This window comes from Hippocampus zosterae, chromosome 12 (genome assembly GCF_025434085.1).
Source record: "Hippocampus zosterae strain Florida chromosome 12, ASM2543408v3, whole genome shotgun sequence".
NCBI classification, from domain to species: Eukaryota; Metazoa; Chordata; class Actinopteri; order Syngnathiformes; family Syngnathidae; genus Hippocampus; species Hippocampus zosterae.
Window position 1 is genome coordinate 4,291,153 of NC_067462.1, and position 17,645 is coordinate 4,308,797.

General features: G+C 44.1%; 1 protein-coding gene across 3 annotated transcripts in view; it reads left to right on the forward strand.

Annotated features, from left to right (window-relative positions):
- The window catches only part of tank (TRAF family member-associated NFKB activator), a 32,969-nt gene extending 17,989 nt beyond the window's left edge, over positions 1–14,980 (forward strand). The window contains exons 2-9 of one of the 3 annotated variants that reach the window (XM_052082705.1): positions 8,041–8,155; positions 10,648–10,768; positions 11,477–11,585; positions 11,725–11,795; positions 12,732–12,778; positions 12,874–12,992; positions 13,712–14,151; positions 14,541–14,980. In XM_052082705.1, the coding sequence (XP_051938665.1) occupies positions 10,670–10,768; positions 11,477–11,585; positions 11,725–11,795; positions 12,732–12,778; positions 12,874–12,992; positions 13,712–14,151; positions 14,541–14,711 (1,056 nt within the window). In that variant the 5' untranslated portion in view covers positions 8,041–8,155; positions 10,648–10,669 and the 3' untranslated portion in view covers positions 14,712–14,980. Of the gene's footprint in view, positions 1–8,040; positions 8,156–9,627; positions 9,817–10,626; positions 10,769–11,476; positions 11,586–11,724; positions 11,796–12,731; positions 12,779–12,873; positions 12,993–13,711; positions 14,152–14,540 lie in introns of those variants that run through there. The other 2 variants (XM_052082704.1, XM_052082703.1) reach the window with 2 other exon arrangements.
- Positions 14,981–17,645: the final 2,665 nt, after the last annotated feature.

Sequence of the window (17,645 nt, forward strand, 5' to 3'; positions counted from 1 at the left end):
ATCTCGTATAGAGTAAAATATAATGACTTGTTTTGCTAAGAACACGCCTTTGAGCCCGCTATCCCCCCATGTTGTCGTTTGAAGTGTTACATGATGCATACTTAACATTCCACGGTGTGGCTTGTCCTCATGGTTCTGTTTGCCTTTGCATGAAACGTACTTTTTCAACAAAAGGGGAAATATGGACATTTACCACTCGTGACGATTTGAATTACCTACTGCTCGAGGTATTCTAATTTGGTCACACACAGAGCTGATGACGGACCATTACGACGCTGGTAGTTACGGCGAATGACAACAAGCGGTGACGTCGTCCTTGACCGTACATTTGAATGAGATAGGATGAAAAATGCACAACGTCACAATCGTCGACGTCACAAAATCATCGCGGAAATATGAAACGTTGCTCACCTGCTCTTATCTGTTTCAGCATTGTTGTTTGTTTGCGTTCCTCAAGAGTAAACAATTTATAATATCCTCTCATTGATAGGTAACAAAATTTCTAACCCATGACCTGTTTTGTAGAATGAACACTATATTGCATTTTGAATAAAACAAGTCCCTGATCTTAAAATGACCCCATCTTTATCCTTATTTCAAATCCCCAAGTGACATTTGAAATAGCATTAATCCTGTACATATTTTTACTTAAACAAAAGTAGCATTACTGTCTGTATCATATAAGAGGAGAATGTAAATAAATAACATTTTGTAAAGTGTAATAACTGTCTGACAGTAGCATTCGAGTAACTCAAAACATCTCAAGTTGGGGAACTCGTATGTTCTACAGGTGTGATTTACGATGGGTCATTCCTAAATGAATCTGAAGGTCACCAGTAAAGCAAATAAACATGTTTACCAGCAGAAGTAACTGGGGTCAGCATGGGAAAAAAGAGGGAAAGGTCCGAGTCGGTACTCTATGCTCTGTGTGGGTGGGCAGGGAAGAGGCAATTGAATCCATTGGAGAATATTTTGTTTGAGGCCTGAATTTGACTTTGGACAGGTGACTCATATTGCAATTTACAAAACCAATACAACACCTTAATCAAGTGTAACAACAAAGATAACTACAAGTGAACAGATTTATTATGTATGTATTTAGGGATTTTTTTTCAGTACACTGTCCTACAAAGACTAATTGTCACATATTTGTATGCCAATCGTGTGATTATATATCGGTGAATTTCCGAAATGAACACTCCAAAGGTGGAGCAGGAGTTTAATCAAACTATTTGGGGGGGGCGAAAATCCTCCTCGGAAAAACAAATTTTGAAGTTCAAACTATCATGCATGACATGTGAGCTATCGAGTGTGATTATCCCGTCAGTAAGCATCTGAAGGATTCACTCAACCAATTTAGCTTTTTTTTCCTTTCAGACTACCACCGAAGGGTACAAGTGATGACAGAGAAGATAAATATGAAAACTGGAGAGGCAAGATTGGAATTAAAAGTACGATATCATCACAAATATATTTTATCAGGCAGAAGTTGAACATGTGGTTTGTTAAGTAGTCATGAGTCATGATCTCTATCCAAAGGCAACGCCATTAACCCTTTTCAAAGCACATACTGTTTTTGTTTGATTATAAGATGCAGTGGTTAGCGTCTCTTTGTTCTTGTATCTCAATTAAGAATTGACAAGCTATCGAGTGTTGTCTGTGCTATTCAAAAACATTTGCTGGTTTGAATTTATCATTATGAAGAACATGAATCATTTTGGGGCGGCCCGGTAGTCCAGTGGTTAGCAGATCGGCTTCACAGTGCAGAGGTACCGGGTTCGATTCCAGCTCCGGCCTCCCTGTGTGGAGTTTGCATGTTCTCCCCGGGCCTGCGTGGGTTTTCTCCGGGTACTCCGGTTTCCTCCCACATTCCAAAAATATGCATGGCAGGCTGATTGAACACTCCAAATTGTCCCTAGGTGTGAGTGTGAGCGTGGATGGTTGTTCGTTTCTGTGTGCCCTGCGATTGGCTGGCAACCGATTCAGGGTGCCCCCCGCCTACTGCCCGGAGACGGCTGGGATGGGCTCCAGCACCCCCCGCGACCTTAGTGAGGATCAAGCGGTTAGGAAGATGAATGAATTTATCATTATGCAGAACATGAATCATTTTGACATGATTTTATTTGAGGAAAATTTGGAACTGTTTGGTTCAACTTATATCACGGAAGCGAGTGTGTTCGGTTCCGTAGTTCCACTGTCATAGGAAAAAGGAAAACGAACTGATTCACCGCGACAAAAGCATCATCACTGTCATAGCTGTCGTAGCTTGTCACTGACATCATTTGAGATTCATTTTTATTTTTTTACTCGGGCAAAAAAATACCAGATTATAAGTAGACGCACATCAAGCTTATTAACAACTCAGTAAGTACTCACCTGAATTGGCGGCATTGTGTAAAAATTGCCTCTCCTGCTCCTTTAGTGCGGGCCGCAACGTTGCCTCCCGCTTGGGAAAAAAAAAAACTGTGATTCAAAGTATCGCAGCTTTTCTTCACACTTAAACTAGCGTGCAGCTGGGCTCGTTCCAAAGCTCTCCCGATATTCACATTCTGTGCGATATCACGATATCGAGGCCGTATCGCCACCGCTCTTTTCGAGGCTCCCCTTCATTATAAAGAACGATTGTTGGAAATGCTGAGATTGCGACATGGATCACATTCATCGAATCATGAACCCATTTTCACTCTGATGCTCGCTGGGGATTTCCGAGGGAAATCGGAGAGTGTGTTTTTCGTTTTTCTTTCTTTTTTTTCTGCCTCTCACGCCATTCCTGATCTTGTGCTTTACAAACAAAACCCCGCAGTCATGTTTCAACCGAGTTTGTGAGTCGATTTACGACTCGTCTTTTCCAGGCTTCTCGTACAGGAGCCAAAAAAGAAGCAACGTTGGTTTTGTTTTCAGTGTAAGCACACCCCCATCTATGGATTGATGACTTGATTCTTCTGATCAATATTTTTGAATCAACATCATGTGTGTGTGTGTGTATGTTTGGATCTTAACAAACAAGCTTGCGTGGCTGAAGATGAAATCGCGGCGCGTCAAAGAAATACTGTACAAAAATCAAACAGGGCGATTTCGATTGCAAATGTAAAAGAGAGATTTGACGGCGCTCGATGTTCTGCGGCATTTCACCTCCTTTTTCCGAATCCTGTCCACTGAATGAGAGGAAATACTTGACGGGGCCGCAGGAAAAGGTTTCACTTTGGCGCTCTGCCCTCAGCGCATTCATGTCCTTGTGCTTTTTCGGGCCTCACGTTGACATAACGAGCAGCGCCAACGCGGAGTTTCATTGTGGAAACGCTGCTGCGGGGGGCAAATCTTCAAACTTGATTGTCAACAGTAAACAGCCACGCGATGGAGCGCCAAGGCACACTGGGCGCGTTATTTCAAGTTCGGTGTGGTCCGAAATGCATTGAAAGGGGTCTTTCGTCAAGAGCCTCAACATTTCCTGTGAGAAGAGACTTTGTAAGGGCTGAATTTAGTCAGTTGCACCACCCCCATTGAGGACTTTTTTTTTTAATGATTGAGCACAATCCGCTCCAGGATGTTGGTCATCCTCCAATTTGTTGCCCATGACAAATAATGGTTATGTAATTAATCCCCATCATCTGCACATAAGAATTTAGTGATTCCGATTCCACTGTCGATACCGCTTGTTGATCTGATTCGTATCGATTCCCCCCTATCAATTTTTATGAGGTGAGGGAATAAAATAACACATATGGGTTTGTTTGCTTTCATATCTACAACGTATCCGTCGTATCTTAAGGGAAGAAAAACACGGGGAAGAATTCTCAAAGTAGATCATGATACCAAAAAAAATTTCACGCAGTTTTTGCTTCCCTCAGAGAGAGAGAGAAAATAAATATTTTGTGCTCCCTCTTCAGAGTTCCAGTTAAGAGGGGAGCAGCAGTATTTTGGACCAACTGGAGAGGCTCCAGGGTCGCAAAGACGTTTGCCGGACATTTGCAACCTTAAACGAACCTTGACAAAAAAGTCAACATTCGGGGCGTGCGCAAACACTCGCGTATCGTTCGCCGCTCGGTGAGATACGGGCAGGTGCAGTCGAAGTGCTGGTTCTCCCCCTAAGAGGAGGAATCAATAAGCAGAATCATCAGGCGAGCACACACTTCCCAGGAAAACAAATTACTGCGAAGCGGCTGTCAAAAAGAATCGTTTGAGAGGCATTTGGTCCTCTTTTTTTTTTTAAATGAGTCTAAACAAACAGATGTGCGTCGTTAAAGCCTTGATGCTGGGTGAGTTCGATACGGTGACATATTGTGCAACGAACGCCTTGCACGGTGTGAGTTGGACCTCAATGTTTTGGTGTGGGCCATTTATTTTTTTTTTCCCAGCAGTTTTGGATGGTTGACAGATTTATGAGTTGGGATTTTGACGTTCCACCCTTTCTTCCTGAAAGAGCATTTACAATAATTAGACCTTTTTAATTCGAGTGCCGCCGTGATGAATGATCGTGTTTCCAATGAGACAAACATGTCAGAGTTGGACACTTATGCAGGAAAATAATAATCACCACTTGTATTGGTGTGCACCGGCGCTCTATTTACCGTACAAACAACTTTTGACGAATTGCTATAGATGCCCGAAGGAACTCCAAAGTAGAAATGAAACGGTAACATTAAAGTTTGTGAGTGGCCGCAAGACTGGCTTGTTTGATATTTGTGATGGAAAATGTCCATCCTGTCATGATATTGCCCAAAATCTGATTAATGAAGCAGCCCACAAGTCTCTTGTGTAACTCAAGATTGCTGTAGGCCCTTTAGCGTACTTTCCTCATATCCTCAAATGCCCCTTTAATTCTTGACATTTTTCTTTTTCAAATTTTAAGTCGCACTGAAATATATTGTATGTCCTCCTTCTCTCTCGATTTTTTTAATTAAAATTTTGTTATTTTTTACTTTATTAAAATTATTTAAACAGGCGCCGGCCCGGTAGTCCAGTGGTTAGTACGTGGGCTTCACAGTGCAGAGGTACCGGGTTCGATTCCAGCTCCGGCCTCCCTGTGTGGAGTTTGCATGTTCTCCCCGGGCCTGCGTGGGTTTTCTCCGGGTGCTCCGGTTTCCTCCCACATTCCAAAAACATGCGTGGCAGGCTGATTAAACACTCTAAATTGTCCCTAGGTGTGAGTGTGAGCGTGGATGGTTGTTCGTCTGTGTATGCCCTGCGATTGGCTGGCAACCGATTCAGGGTGTCCCCCCGCCTACTGCCCGGAGACAGGTGGGATAGGCTCCAGCACCCCCCGCGACCCTAGTGAGGATCAAGCGATTCGGAAGATGAATGAATGAATGAATGAATATTTAAACAGCCCTCACCCCCAACTCCCCCATTATTGATTCGAACCCTTACTTTATCTCATACTAACAAATTAGAAATCGTTGTACGACGAGTGAAGGTCAATGCTAAATTGAACCAGCGCGCAAATAGCTCCCGTTCAACAAAACAACATATTTCAAAATAAAAGCAACTGCATTTGTTCAGATACTGAATTTGACACACCATTTTGCATGGAACGCATTCATTTCGCGGTGTTCGCAATTGCCCGTCTCGGCCAACGTCATGACAAAATCCCCCAAACACAAATAGGACATTGTCTTATGATCTAATCTAACATTTTGCCCGTAATTCCAAAGGGGGGATATTTGATGCAAACACAAGATTGCACCAAGATCACCGCAAGAAAAACGAAGCATGGTGGTGGCAGCATCAATTGCTTAGGGCCATTTTTCTCTGGGACCGGGACTTTGAACTGGGCGGAAGTCATCCTGCAAGAGTTCAAAATAGCGATCAGTGTTTGCGGGGGGGGGGGGGGGGGGGGTGATGTGGAAAGCAAATGAAAAGCCTACTTGCATATCTCAGAGACACTTTAAATGGTATTCTGACTGCCATACTTATTCAGCGAACACCTCTCCTCCGCAGGATTTGACCAGAGTTCCTTCCAGCTTCACCTGAACACGGTAAATCATGTTTTGTTATAATATACAAACTTCTTGTTGACTCTGATCCACTGGTTATAGGACACTTTCATTCTCTCCTTTTTCATCTGAAACTGCTTCAAACAACACAGCGTGTGACGAAAAAGTGGTTAGGACTGCACGACTGTCCGTGTTTTATGTTATGTGTTGTGTTTATTATTTTACTTTGTTAACTGTTCTGTTATAAGCGCTTTGTTACAGCTGCCGCTATTGTGAAAGCGCTATATAAATCTGCATGTATTGTATTGTCTGAACACAACCACATCCCAGTTCTAAGAGGGTGTGCACACTTGTGCAACCTATATTATTTTGGTATTTTTACTTCCTCTCGCAAAACAAATTCAATCGAGTTGGGCTGCGGGTTGCCGGTCACTTTAATGGTAGATAAAAATGTGTTAGAATGAATGAGCTCCGTCTTGTTTTTGTTGACCTCTCAAAAAAAAGGGCATTTGAACAGGGGGGTGTAGACTATTTATATCCCCTGTATGACTTCATGAGTGAAACTAGATGGCCAAGTCCCCCTTCCGTGTGAGCTAAGTCAACTCTCATTGAGATTTTGCCTGCTTGTGAACAGAATTTCGGAGACGGAGAAGCCATCGGCCTCTTTTATGCTGAGCAAAATTGCTCCATGGTGGCCCAAAATCAAACTCCCGCCTGCATGTTCCTTTTCATCGAATATCAAGCGTGATATTGCTTGCACGCAGGCAGCTTCCCAGCCTTCCTCCGTACCTGGAAAACCGCTGGCGGGATGGGAATGTGATGCCAAGTCAAGAGCTGTTGAGCGCTGCACAATAGCCTCATCCTGCAAGCGGCAGCGCCCGACGGATTTGTGCGACAAACCGTCGACGAGTCTGAGCGCCTCTTTGCTCCACAACGTGTCGGCCTACAGTCTTTAAATAGCAGGAAGCCCCCGAGGCCAGAGTCTCCACTCTAACGCCGCCTTCTGCTTTACCTTTTTCGTGGAAGTCTGCTCTGCACGGCCCGCTGCGCCGCTCTTGAGGACATCCTGTTTGCTTGCATTCCTGGAAGTGCAGAAAAGGCATTGCAACACCGTCAACGCTAGTTTTGCTATTGTTTGGCACAATCGTTGTGTTGTTGAGAATCATTTCCTTTTTTTTTTTTTCCCCTGTCCATATTGTGCTTCAATGAGCTGCCGCTAAATTCTTTCTCAAACTGTTAATCTGGTCCTCTGAAATTTGATATGCGTTCGGGCTCGCATTCTTCCCAGTCGCCCCCCCCCCCCACCCGCCTCCCCCCGCAACATGCCAGAGTGCAGAGTGCTTAGCTTTGCCCTCCGTCTGATCTCAAATTTCTGCAGACCTACACCACACTGTTTGTTTTCCTTGGAGGAAGCATCAATGAAGCGCATGCTGTCACAAGATTTATTGCCCGCGTCCAGTCAGACCTTTATCTTCCCAGTGGCCGGCCGGGTTGAACGCAGCTTCCTCAGATGATCTCTGTACGTCGTCTGCAAACAATGCAGCGGTGCCTTAATTTAATTTTCACGGTTTCAATATTGATAAGACTAATCAGCATCATCATTTTGGCCATAATCGTACAGTCCTGTGGGTATTATATTATCTGTCTAGATGTGTTGCTACACCATTAATAAAACACTATAGTATTCAGTAGCCCGTCTGGCATTTGGCATTATGGATTAGCAGTAAGCTAGTGAACTTCAAGGCAAAACTATCTATTTCTTTTAAATACCCAAGATGTAACACTGTGTTTGATGTTTACTTGGACAGTCAACTTCATCGAGGAATGGGAATAAACAGCTTGAAGCCTTAAAAAAAAGTCACTAAATGCCAGGCTGCGTTGAGGTGAGTTATCTGCCAAATGGTCATCTGTCAAATTTGGGGTCACAAGTCAAAGCTTACAAAAAAAAGTACCGGTACTCCAAATGACAGCTTGTGTTTTGAAGAACCTGTATGTCGAGTCGCTCGATCCTTAAGGCGCCACCACAGTCAACTTGATAATTGTTAAAGCTGGTTAAAACATTGCCACATGTCCTCTAAACAAAGGCCTTCCTTTGATGCCTTCCTAGGTCTTCCCAGAGGTTAGCTGCATGATGCTGCAAATGGACACCACAACTCCCTGGAGACCAATTCTTGTGAAATGTTGTTGGCTTCTCTGCGATACTGATGCTTTTTGGCCGCCAGGTCAGTGCACAGGAAACAGACGCAACATGGAAGTTGTACATTTATCCGTGCTTCTTTTTAAATGAAAAATGAAATTTAAAATGGCAATGCAAAAACAATGCAAAAATCTCCTTGCTGCCATCTGCTGGTCATTTCGAGTGCATCCACTACAATCATAATACTTCATGTAAAATTAGATTATAAGAATAGGAATTCGCGAAATAAATCAATATCCCATTGACTCTTTCTTCATTTAAAAAATAGGCTTGTTAAGTTTTAAGTGATGGAGACAAATGGCCCCACTAAGTAACATTATGAATTTCCATTAGTAAACATTTACTGTAGAGTGCAAATATCAACTAGGAAGTGGGTTACCTCCCTAGTGACATTTGTTGTTCTACTAGGATGGCAAAGTTGCACAAGTAGTGGGCAGAAATGTCGCTAAACTAATTTTAATCACAAACCTTGATTAAAGACCGCAGGTCTTTTCCTGTAAAATGTTGCGTACAGCTGTATTTAACTTTTGTCTCCACATTTGTATGAAATAATGAGGAACGTTTGCTTTTGAACATTTCAATTCAAAAGTTGTCTAAAAATATTTTCATGTCACCATTAAAGCACAGTGTTCATTTTCAAACTGTGCGTAAAGTTAGTTTCTTACAATGACATTTTATGATTAACATCGCAGCATGTTTTATTTTAATTAGGGGGGGCGGGTACTTATGGTAGTCTTTGGAGAGAGCTCGGTGGTTTAAGGTGGTACTTTGTATAAAAACAACAAAAGTTTGAGTAGCACTGATAGTCTAAGACAGGTGTCACCAACATTTTTGAGGGTGAGAGCAACTTCATGTGTACCGATTGTGTGAAGGGCTACCAAATTGATACACGTCTGAAATAACATATTTGTCCAAAATACCTTCAATAATATGAGGATGTGTTATTTTTAATACTTGATGATTTAAATTGTCAGACTTTGATCGTGTTTCGAAATGTCTCACAGTACTGCCAATGTTTGCATTTTTAAATCATAATTTCTACTAGCAAATCACAATGTCCAGGCACTGGCGGGCTACTCAAGTGGTCTTCACGGGCTACCTGGTGCCCGCGGGCACCATGTTGGTGACCACTGGTCTAAGATATATCATTTCTGGTTGCAAATCGTGATCCAAACATCCCACGGGAATCCAAAACGCGTTTCATCTACCGCCTACATTTGCCACCGACGCTGTTTTGTCGAAAATTAATGGTAAAGTCTTTCCTGCCCAAATAGTTTGTGCGTCGAGCGACTTCCAAAACGAACCCCAACAAGAAGCAGAAGAACAAGGTGAGCTTTGCCGAGCTCTTCTACAGTTGTCGGGTGAGAGGAGGGGGTGAAGGGGTGGGGGGCGGTTTCACGCAGCAGACGTGTGGGCGGGACCAAACTCCAAGAGCGGGCCACCGCGCCGCCACACCGCGCGCCCATTGGCCGATAACAACCAAAGGCGGAAGTGCGCGGAGCAGTGGGGATTCCCCGAGGGAAGTTCCCAACTCCGCTAAGTAGGCTATGTAAAAACACACACTTCGCCATCTCCTCGGCCCCACTTCCTAACTCTGTGTGCGCGCGTGCGTGTGTGGCTTACGTGCGTGTGTGAAGAAGATCATGTTGTCCTCACATTAAATTTCGCCTTTAATCCCCAATGAAGGTAAGCGAACGCTGAGTGGCATTCGTGTTGTGACGTAGACCTCACGTAAATTGATCGTCGGTTAGCTTGCATTGCTGAATACGGTTTCCACATCAGGACGGTCTACCTCTTACAATTCGCCCGTGTCGTGAATTTGACTGGAAAGTAACTGTTGATTGGCGAGGGTCTTGCAAAAGTTCACCAAACTAGACTTCCCGTGCCACGACTGTGGCACATGGAAATGTAAAATGCAAGTTTGACACAGGAACTTTTTTTGAAAGCAAAAACACGAAGGGGCACAATAAATAGTTATTACTCAGCCCCAGTCGTATTTTACTCGTCTTGGAAGTTTGAAGCTCGCTTGTTTTATTGCTTGAGCTGCCATCGGATCTTGAAATGAGAGTACAATTAGAGGAAGTCTACTTGCAGGAATTACTTTGCCACGGTCATCATATTTACAGCTTTTCAGAGTGTCGTTTCATCATCAAGGCATTTCCTAAAATGTAAATAACTTAACTGGGTTGCTGGAAGTACTTAAAAGTCTAAAAAGTTATCATAAAGTATTTGAAAGTCTGTCAGTGTGTTTCACGGCAGTCTCTGGCTAATTTGTCTGCTTGTTCAATGGGGAAATTGGCAAACAGAGCCATAAAAGTGTGAACAAAATATGATGTCTTTTTCATTCTTGACATGGGCTTCTTCAAGTAGAATTGCGTTTATGCCCACCGAATACTACATACTTAATGTGATCATTTTTTGATGTCAAATCTATGACAGTTCAGCGTGCGCGCGCACACACACACACATACACTTGACAATGACTTGCATTGACAGGTCCCATGTCTGCTCTGTCAGTGATGATTGCGGCGCACACGGCATGGAGAGGAACATTGGAGACCAGCTCAACAAAGCTTTCGAGGCTTATCGCCAGGTTTCAATTGAAAAGGACAATGCCCAAAAGGAGCTGCAGCAAATGGTAAGGGCGCCTATCACTTCCACCAGCAACACCGCACAAAAATTAATTTAATAACCACCTTGCAGTGTCAGTTGGACCAGGTGAGATAGTGAACCACTGTTTTTAGGTTGCCACAGTCACAGGCCACAACGCAAAGCACTCGTGTGTAATTTAGATGAAAATAGAAGTGTCGTAGATTGATGTTGTGATAATTTATTGTCGCTTGCAGTTGCCTGAGTTCAAAAAGAAATGTCTGGTGATATGTAAGAAAATGTTGTGAGTTCCCCAAGTACCATTGAACAAGACAGGAAATGTATAAATCATTTACGGTACATACACAGGTTCAAGGGGCACTTCATCTCAAAATGGCTTCCCGTGTTATCTGCGGACGCTTTGAATGTTTCCTCTCCCTTAAGTGTTGGTCAGGTGTCTTCAGAACGGCTCAAGTTTTACGCATATTTTTTTTTCAGACCGTTTAAATGTCAATGACTGTCATGTTAAGATGCAGCGCATTGAGATAAGAACAACTTTGAGGTCAACCAACATCAATGAACAGTTCACGCCGCATTGGATTGTGTAGGTGTGCCTAATGAAGTGGCCGATGAGCGTAGCGTCGCACAATGCATCTCTTTAAAAAAATTAAAATAAAAAAAAAAGCCTCATCACTGCTATGTTGACATCTAAGGCCTGGGATCAGTCAGTGTGACCACAAATGTATTTTTTGAACAGACTGACTATTATCAGCAATACACTCAAGAACTGCAAAGGCAGATCGAAGACCAGCAGCAGCTGATTGGCCAACTGAAAGCTCAGCTGTCTGCAACAAGGCAACCATCAGGTGAGGGATGCGACCCGAATCCTCTCCTCCTGCACGTCTTTCTGGGACTTGGCGATGGACTCTTTTGAATGACATGCGGCCACCTTTCTACCGCTTTGCCACCCGCCTGTCGCTCATTTACACTCTTTTGGATTCTAAGGGGAGACCAAATGCGAGTCGTGCAACCATCTCGTGGACGGGGCCACCGCACATGGGAAAACACAGCATCAGGTATTCGTGCTCTCTCTTTTACATTTATTTTATTTATTTTTTAATAAACTAAGCAAGCACCTTTTCCCCGTTGTTGTATTTGTGTGTACGCATACCCAAACTGTCTTCCATGACAATCACAGGTGAGCCGCAGCCAATTACGGCCAGTCACGGGGCTCATGTAGACAAATGCTCGTTCGCACTTCGATTAACTTTAAAATGTACATTTTTGGAACGATTGGAATGTGGGAGGAAGCCGTAGAAAACCCGCGCAAGCACGAGGGGAATGTGCAAACCGGAAGGGACAGAGGCGAGATTCAAACACTGAACTGTGCGCCATTGACATTTTGAGGAGACAGATTTAAAGCTGCTGTCATTTACTTACTACAAAAAAAATAAAAATGACAGCGTTGTTATTCATAGCTGTAGTTCAGGTTTTGCCGCCAGGCTCTGTTGTCGTTATTGAAACGTGGGAGGAGCGCAATGAATCAATGCAAGCTTACCGGAACATGCAAATCAAATGCAGCCGTTTGAAAATCAGACGAGAATCATGAAGGGACTTGTCCGAGACTTCAGGTGACTGCGTGACGCTCTCGGGCGAAACAACAGTGGCAACGAGGCGCCCTCTTGTGGACAAACTGCTCAATTACAACCACAAAAAAAACATACAGCTAAATGTATTTCATTTCAAAATTATATGCCGGTCATCTCCAAGTACATTCTTCATTTTTATTTTACTGGCCAGTAATTACAAATGATGTGATTGGCTGAAAAGGAAGATCCCCCCCCCCCCCCCCCCAAGTTGCCTTGAACTGCACTTTCACAAGATGGTGCCAGAGGACAACGTTGCTGCAAGCTCAAGTCCGACGTGTTGCTTGAGCATCCACAAATGCAGGTTGACTTTCACTATTAACTTGGATAGATTCAACTCTAATCATAATTTTTCCCCCCCCCCAGGAGACTCTCGGCACCGTTGCCCCGCTAAAGACAAACTGTGTTGACTAGTAAGTCTTTATTTTTTATCGATTCCCCCCCCCCCCAAGACAGAACACAGGTTCAAGCGTGCGCTTGTATCTCATGCGTGCATTTGTTTTGTCAGTCAGGACATGCTGGATGCACTAGAAGCCATTCATGGAACTTTCCGGCAGATTCGCTCTCTGTCCCGACGGCAAAAAGATCACCTGAAGAGATTCCGCGGTGGGATGGAAACTGCAACTGGTACTTGTGCTATCCGCAGGAATTGTTGGATTCTTGTGCGAGACCCGAAGTAGAATAACCCAAATATTAAAAGCGTGCCTCTGAATTGTCCGCGGACCTCAAATGAGATTTTCGAAAGCTAAGATCGTAATGATGATCCTTTTGAATCTGGCGCGCAAAAGTATTTTTGGTGGGCCTACGGAAGGGCTCCTGCTCACTAAAATAACTTGAAATGGACAAAAGCAATAAGGATGTTTTATTTTCAGTTAATCGTTGAATCAACTCTCAACTCGACGCTCGGCAGGTTTCGATCGGCGCCGTACGGCATTGAAAATTGGAGTATCTCCGTCTCTTTGACGTTTCAAAATTCCAACGACATATTTCGGTGCATCTGGGCTTCATAATCGATTTCACAAATGTTGAATCTTTGCTTAGCTGCGACTTGCTTTTTGAGTATCTTTTGAGCTACGTCCAAATATTCTTCCTTCCTTTTATTTTATTTTTTTGTAATTGTTTTTAACTTCCTCAAAAGCTGAGTTCAAGCGTCTTCTGACTCATTTCATTCCCTCTGAACTTTATTCCATCACCCTAAAATAACCCAACTCATGAACATTCTACTTATTTCACGTTGACACCTCCTGTCAAAATTTGAGATCGGTTCCGCATCCTCCGTGTTCACTTGAAATGAAAAAGAAAAAAAAAATCTTTGAAATCAAAATGTCGGCTGTGCTGTGTGACAGATCAGCAGTTCTCCATGCCCATCCAGTGCACGGACCGCGCGGCAGAACCCGAAGCGCCCTTCTTCCTGGCGTCAAGGTCGACGCCGCACATCCCGCTGGCGCCCACCTTGCTGGCGTCGCGCGGCGCCAGCCCCGACGACAGGGACTTTATAGACTCGCTCTCCAAGTTCAGCGTGAAATTCCCGCCTCCCGTGGACAGCGAATACGACTTCCTGAACAGCGCCCCGGAAAGGCACGTTGCGCTGACCGCGCCCGTGAAGCGGCCCCTCGGCGGCATCCCCGCGGCGACCAACAACAAGGAGGGGGAGCGGGAGGAGGAGGAGGAAGAGGAGGAGGAGGAGGAGCCCTCGGAACTGTCCGTGCCTTTTGTCATCCCGACGTTCGCCTCCCACACGACGTCCTCCTCGCTCTCCCAGGAGGACGTTCGGGGCCCCCAGCAGGTGAGAAGCAGGTCTGAGAAAAGTAGTAGCAAATTATCGGTTTCCGCTCGCTCTTCGCTAATGGAGGAGCGCCGGTGTGTGAAAAGTCCAAAATAAGCGCCGCGGCGCAACTTGAAACACATTACCGCCTAATGAGTGCTAATCCCTTGTTTTTCCTGTTTAAACTCTGCACTTGCGTCTGCTTGCATGTTCGCCGCAAGGTGCGAGCCAGATGCAAGCGCCGCTCGCCGTCAGGTTCTGACGATTACGACGCGTACCCTTTTTTTTAATTGCGCCACATATCCGCAACTGCCACGGCAGTTTGTAAAAGTAACGTCGCCAGACGCACCTCGCCCAGCGTACGCGAATTAAAAAAAAAAAAAAAAAAACGCTCGCTTCCCTCGCTTCAGTCCCTGTGGAGCCCCGAGCTGTGCGAGGACGCCGACGTGGCGGCGGAGATGGCGACGGCTCAGCGCAGCGTCCCGGATAAATGCGCCTTCTGCCACGCCGTGGTTCCTCAGGAGCAAATGAACAGCCACCTCTACTCACATTTCTCACCTTCGGATGAAACGCATCGCTGACTTTGCTCGCAAACCAGCCCAGAGACTTCATGTAAGAGTGGCCCGAGCGCCGCCCGCCGCAATGTACGTTCACTGTACGGGACACCGTAATGAGACTTGAATCCATCTTATTTAATATTGAAGAATTGAATGGTACAGCGCCCCCACCCCCCCACGCCCACTCCGCCCCATATATTTGTTTTTTTTTTTCTAATAGGCCTCCAGCTGAGATTTAATGATGACGCATAATGAGGAAATAAAGCCTGCGATGAATCTTTTATTGTAAGGTGGACCGAGGTGATCTCGTTTTGTTGAGTCATTTTTTTCAAAGCCTCTTTACATTGATAACAGTTTTAAAGGAAAACAAGGAAAATTTGTGGCGCCTTATACATCCTCGATTGGGCGTCCAACTCATTTTCGCCCCGAGCCACATGACACCCTGTAAATGTCAAATTGTATTTCATATTGCGTTCTGGATACACAACAAATAGATAACTCGTTTCAAAATCGGAAGTCAAGGGTAAAAACAAAAAAAAAAAGCGACTGCAATTTAGGTTATTTTTACAAAATAGTTTTGGTCACCCAAAAAAAACAAAAACGCTCACATTATTAAAAAGTAGTTGCACCCAAGAACATTCGCATATGTTCCAAAGGAACGTTGCTAACAAACGACATGCTAGCAACACAAAATCGGAAGTCAGGGGTAAAAAAAAAAATTTTTTTTAAAGCGACTGCAATTTTGGTTATTTTTACAAAATAGTTTTGGTCACCCAAAAAAAAAAAACGCTCACATTATTAAAAAGTAGTTGCACCCGAGAACATCCGCATATGTTCCAAAGGAACGTTGCTAACAAACGACATGCTAGCAACACAAAATCGGAAGTCAAGGGTAAAAAAAAAAAAGCGACTGCAATTTAGGTTATTTTTACAAAATAGTTTTGGTCACCCAAATAAAACCCCCGCTCACATTATTAAAAAGTAGTTGCACCCGAGAACATTCGCATATGTTCCAAAGGAACGTTGCTAACAAACGACATGCTAGCAACACATGAAACCTACTTGGTGTCGTCACTTGTGTGGGATGGGCAGAAAAAAATCCACGACGGGTCTGTAGAATGTGTCACAATGATTGTTGCGCAATGGAGGCAAAATGGAGTCCGCTTCGGTTTTGACGAGTTCGCAATCGAGAAAGGAACACCATGTCATCATCTATGGAAATTTGCGGGACCGCCATAAAAACAAAATATCAAAATGGACACTAACTTCGCTTTTTAAACTCCGTTTTCGCCAAACGAAGCAACCGCTGACACCCCCCCCCCCCCCTGAGTCTCAGTAAGCGCTGTATGCAATGTTCCATAGATCTTAATTAAACCGTATTTGAGCTAATCATTCAGACTTATTTCAAGAATAGCGGAAAGACTCTCCGCCCACAAACCTGTTGTTTAAATTAGCGCCGTAATTGTGAAGCAGCTGCTGGTTAATCAGCGGTGCCGTTTTTTTTCTGAAACATTTCCAAGTTTGCCGCCATTTGAGAAGTTTACGTGCCATATGTTCATTAGACACGGAAATTGGTTTGAAGACGTAACGACGCACAATAATCAAGGCACAAACGTGCCGTTCAATTAGCTCCATTACGTCCACATTTGCCAACCTCTGCTTGTGTGTTCTGCATTTAATATTATTTCAGTGATGACGGAGCAGGAAACGCTACGTGTGGCCTTTTGCGTGATAATTTATGACAAATAACTTCTGGTTGCCTAAATAAAGCTTCAATTAAGAAAAAAATATCACAGTCAATACAGAAAATGAGTCCAAAATATTATTTTTTTAAAATCCCAATCCTTTTCCGCTATTCATGTCATTATGACATGTGTAACTCAAATGGGAGGGGGGGGGGGGGGGTTATTTAAGATTACGCACTTGCATTTAAACAACACCACCACCACCACCAAGTGTTCAGATGTTCTAGTAGGCTTTCTACAAGTCGGAAGGTTTTGTGCTGACACTGATTGATTAGAATGGTTAATAATTCCTTTGACCTTGACTAAAAACGGCTCTAAAGCCACCACCAAGTCTTGCTGCAGGTGCGGTATAACGAGTATTGAGTTTGCACCAAAGATACCATTTTTTTGGGGGGGGGGGGGTACCGAAAAAAAAAACCTTGGTTGAAAACTTCTGCAAAAACACACTTGAAATCCGTGGTCCGGTCTGACGAAACCAAGGTGGAGTGAACTCTGAACCATTCCGAATAGTCGTCGATGTTAACACGAAACCTTTTTATCAGAAGGAAGAAAATGTCACCAAAAGCCCACTAGAACATCAGAACTTCATTTTTATCATGAATCAGAGGCACTTCAAATTGTTGATTGTCATATGCGACATGGTCATTCCTAACACGGCCTATCCCATTGTTGTACGGGGGTGTGCACATTTTTGCAAAGACAAGATCTCAGTTTTTATTTTTTGTTCCCCCCCGCCCCCCCCCCCTCAAAAACAAAATTCCATGTTGCTCTCCAGATTTTTCAAAAGTTTCTATAGTGGTCACATTTGAACCGGGGTGTGTAGACTTCTTGCATCCACTGCGAGCTGATATTTATTTGTGCAGAGTCTTTAATTGCGTTTCATAAATAGCTCTGGAAACGTAGAGCTGTCGTTGCCCCCCCCCCCCCCACCCTCCCAACCATTTGCCATGCCAAACATTACACGTTTATTAGTGCATTTTTAATGACACATCACGTCATTTTACATTCTGCAGCACAGCATGGACAGTGTGTGTTGCCGGGGATGTTTGGGAAGGTGGGGTGTGGGGGGGGGGGGGTTGTCTGGCAAATACAGATCCCTAATGATCCTTTCTGGTTAATCTGTGAAGAGTCGAACATAGCGCAGCCTACAAGCTTTTCTCTCTGGGAGCACGAACAGCTGCTTGCTCATAATTACGTTGTCATTCACTGTTTG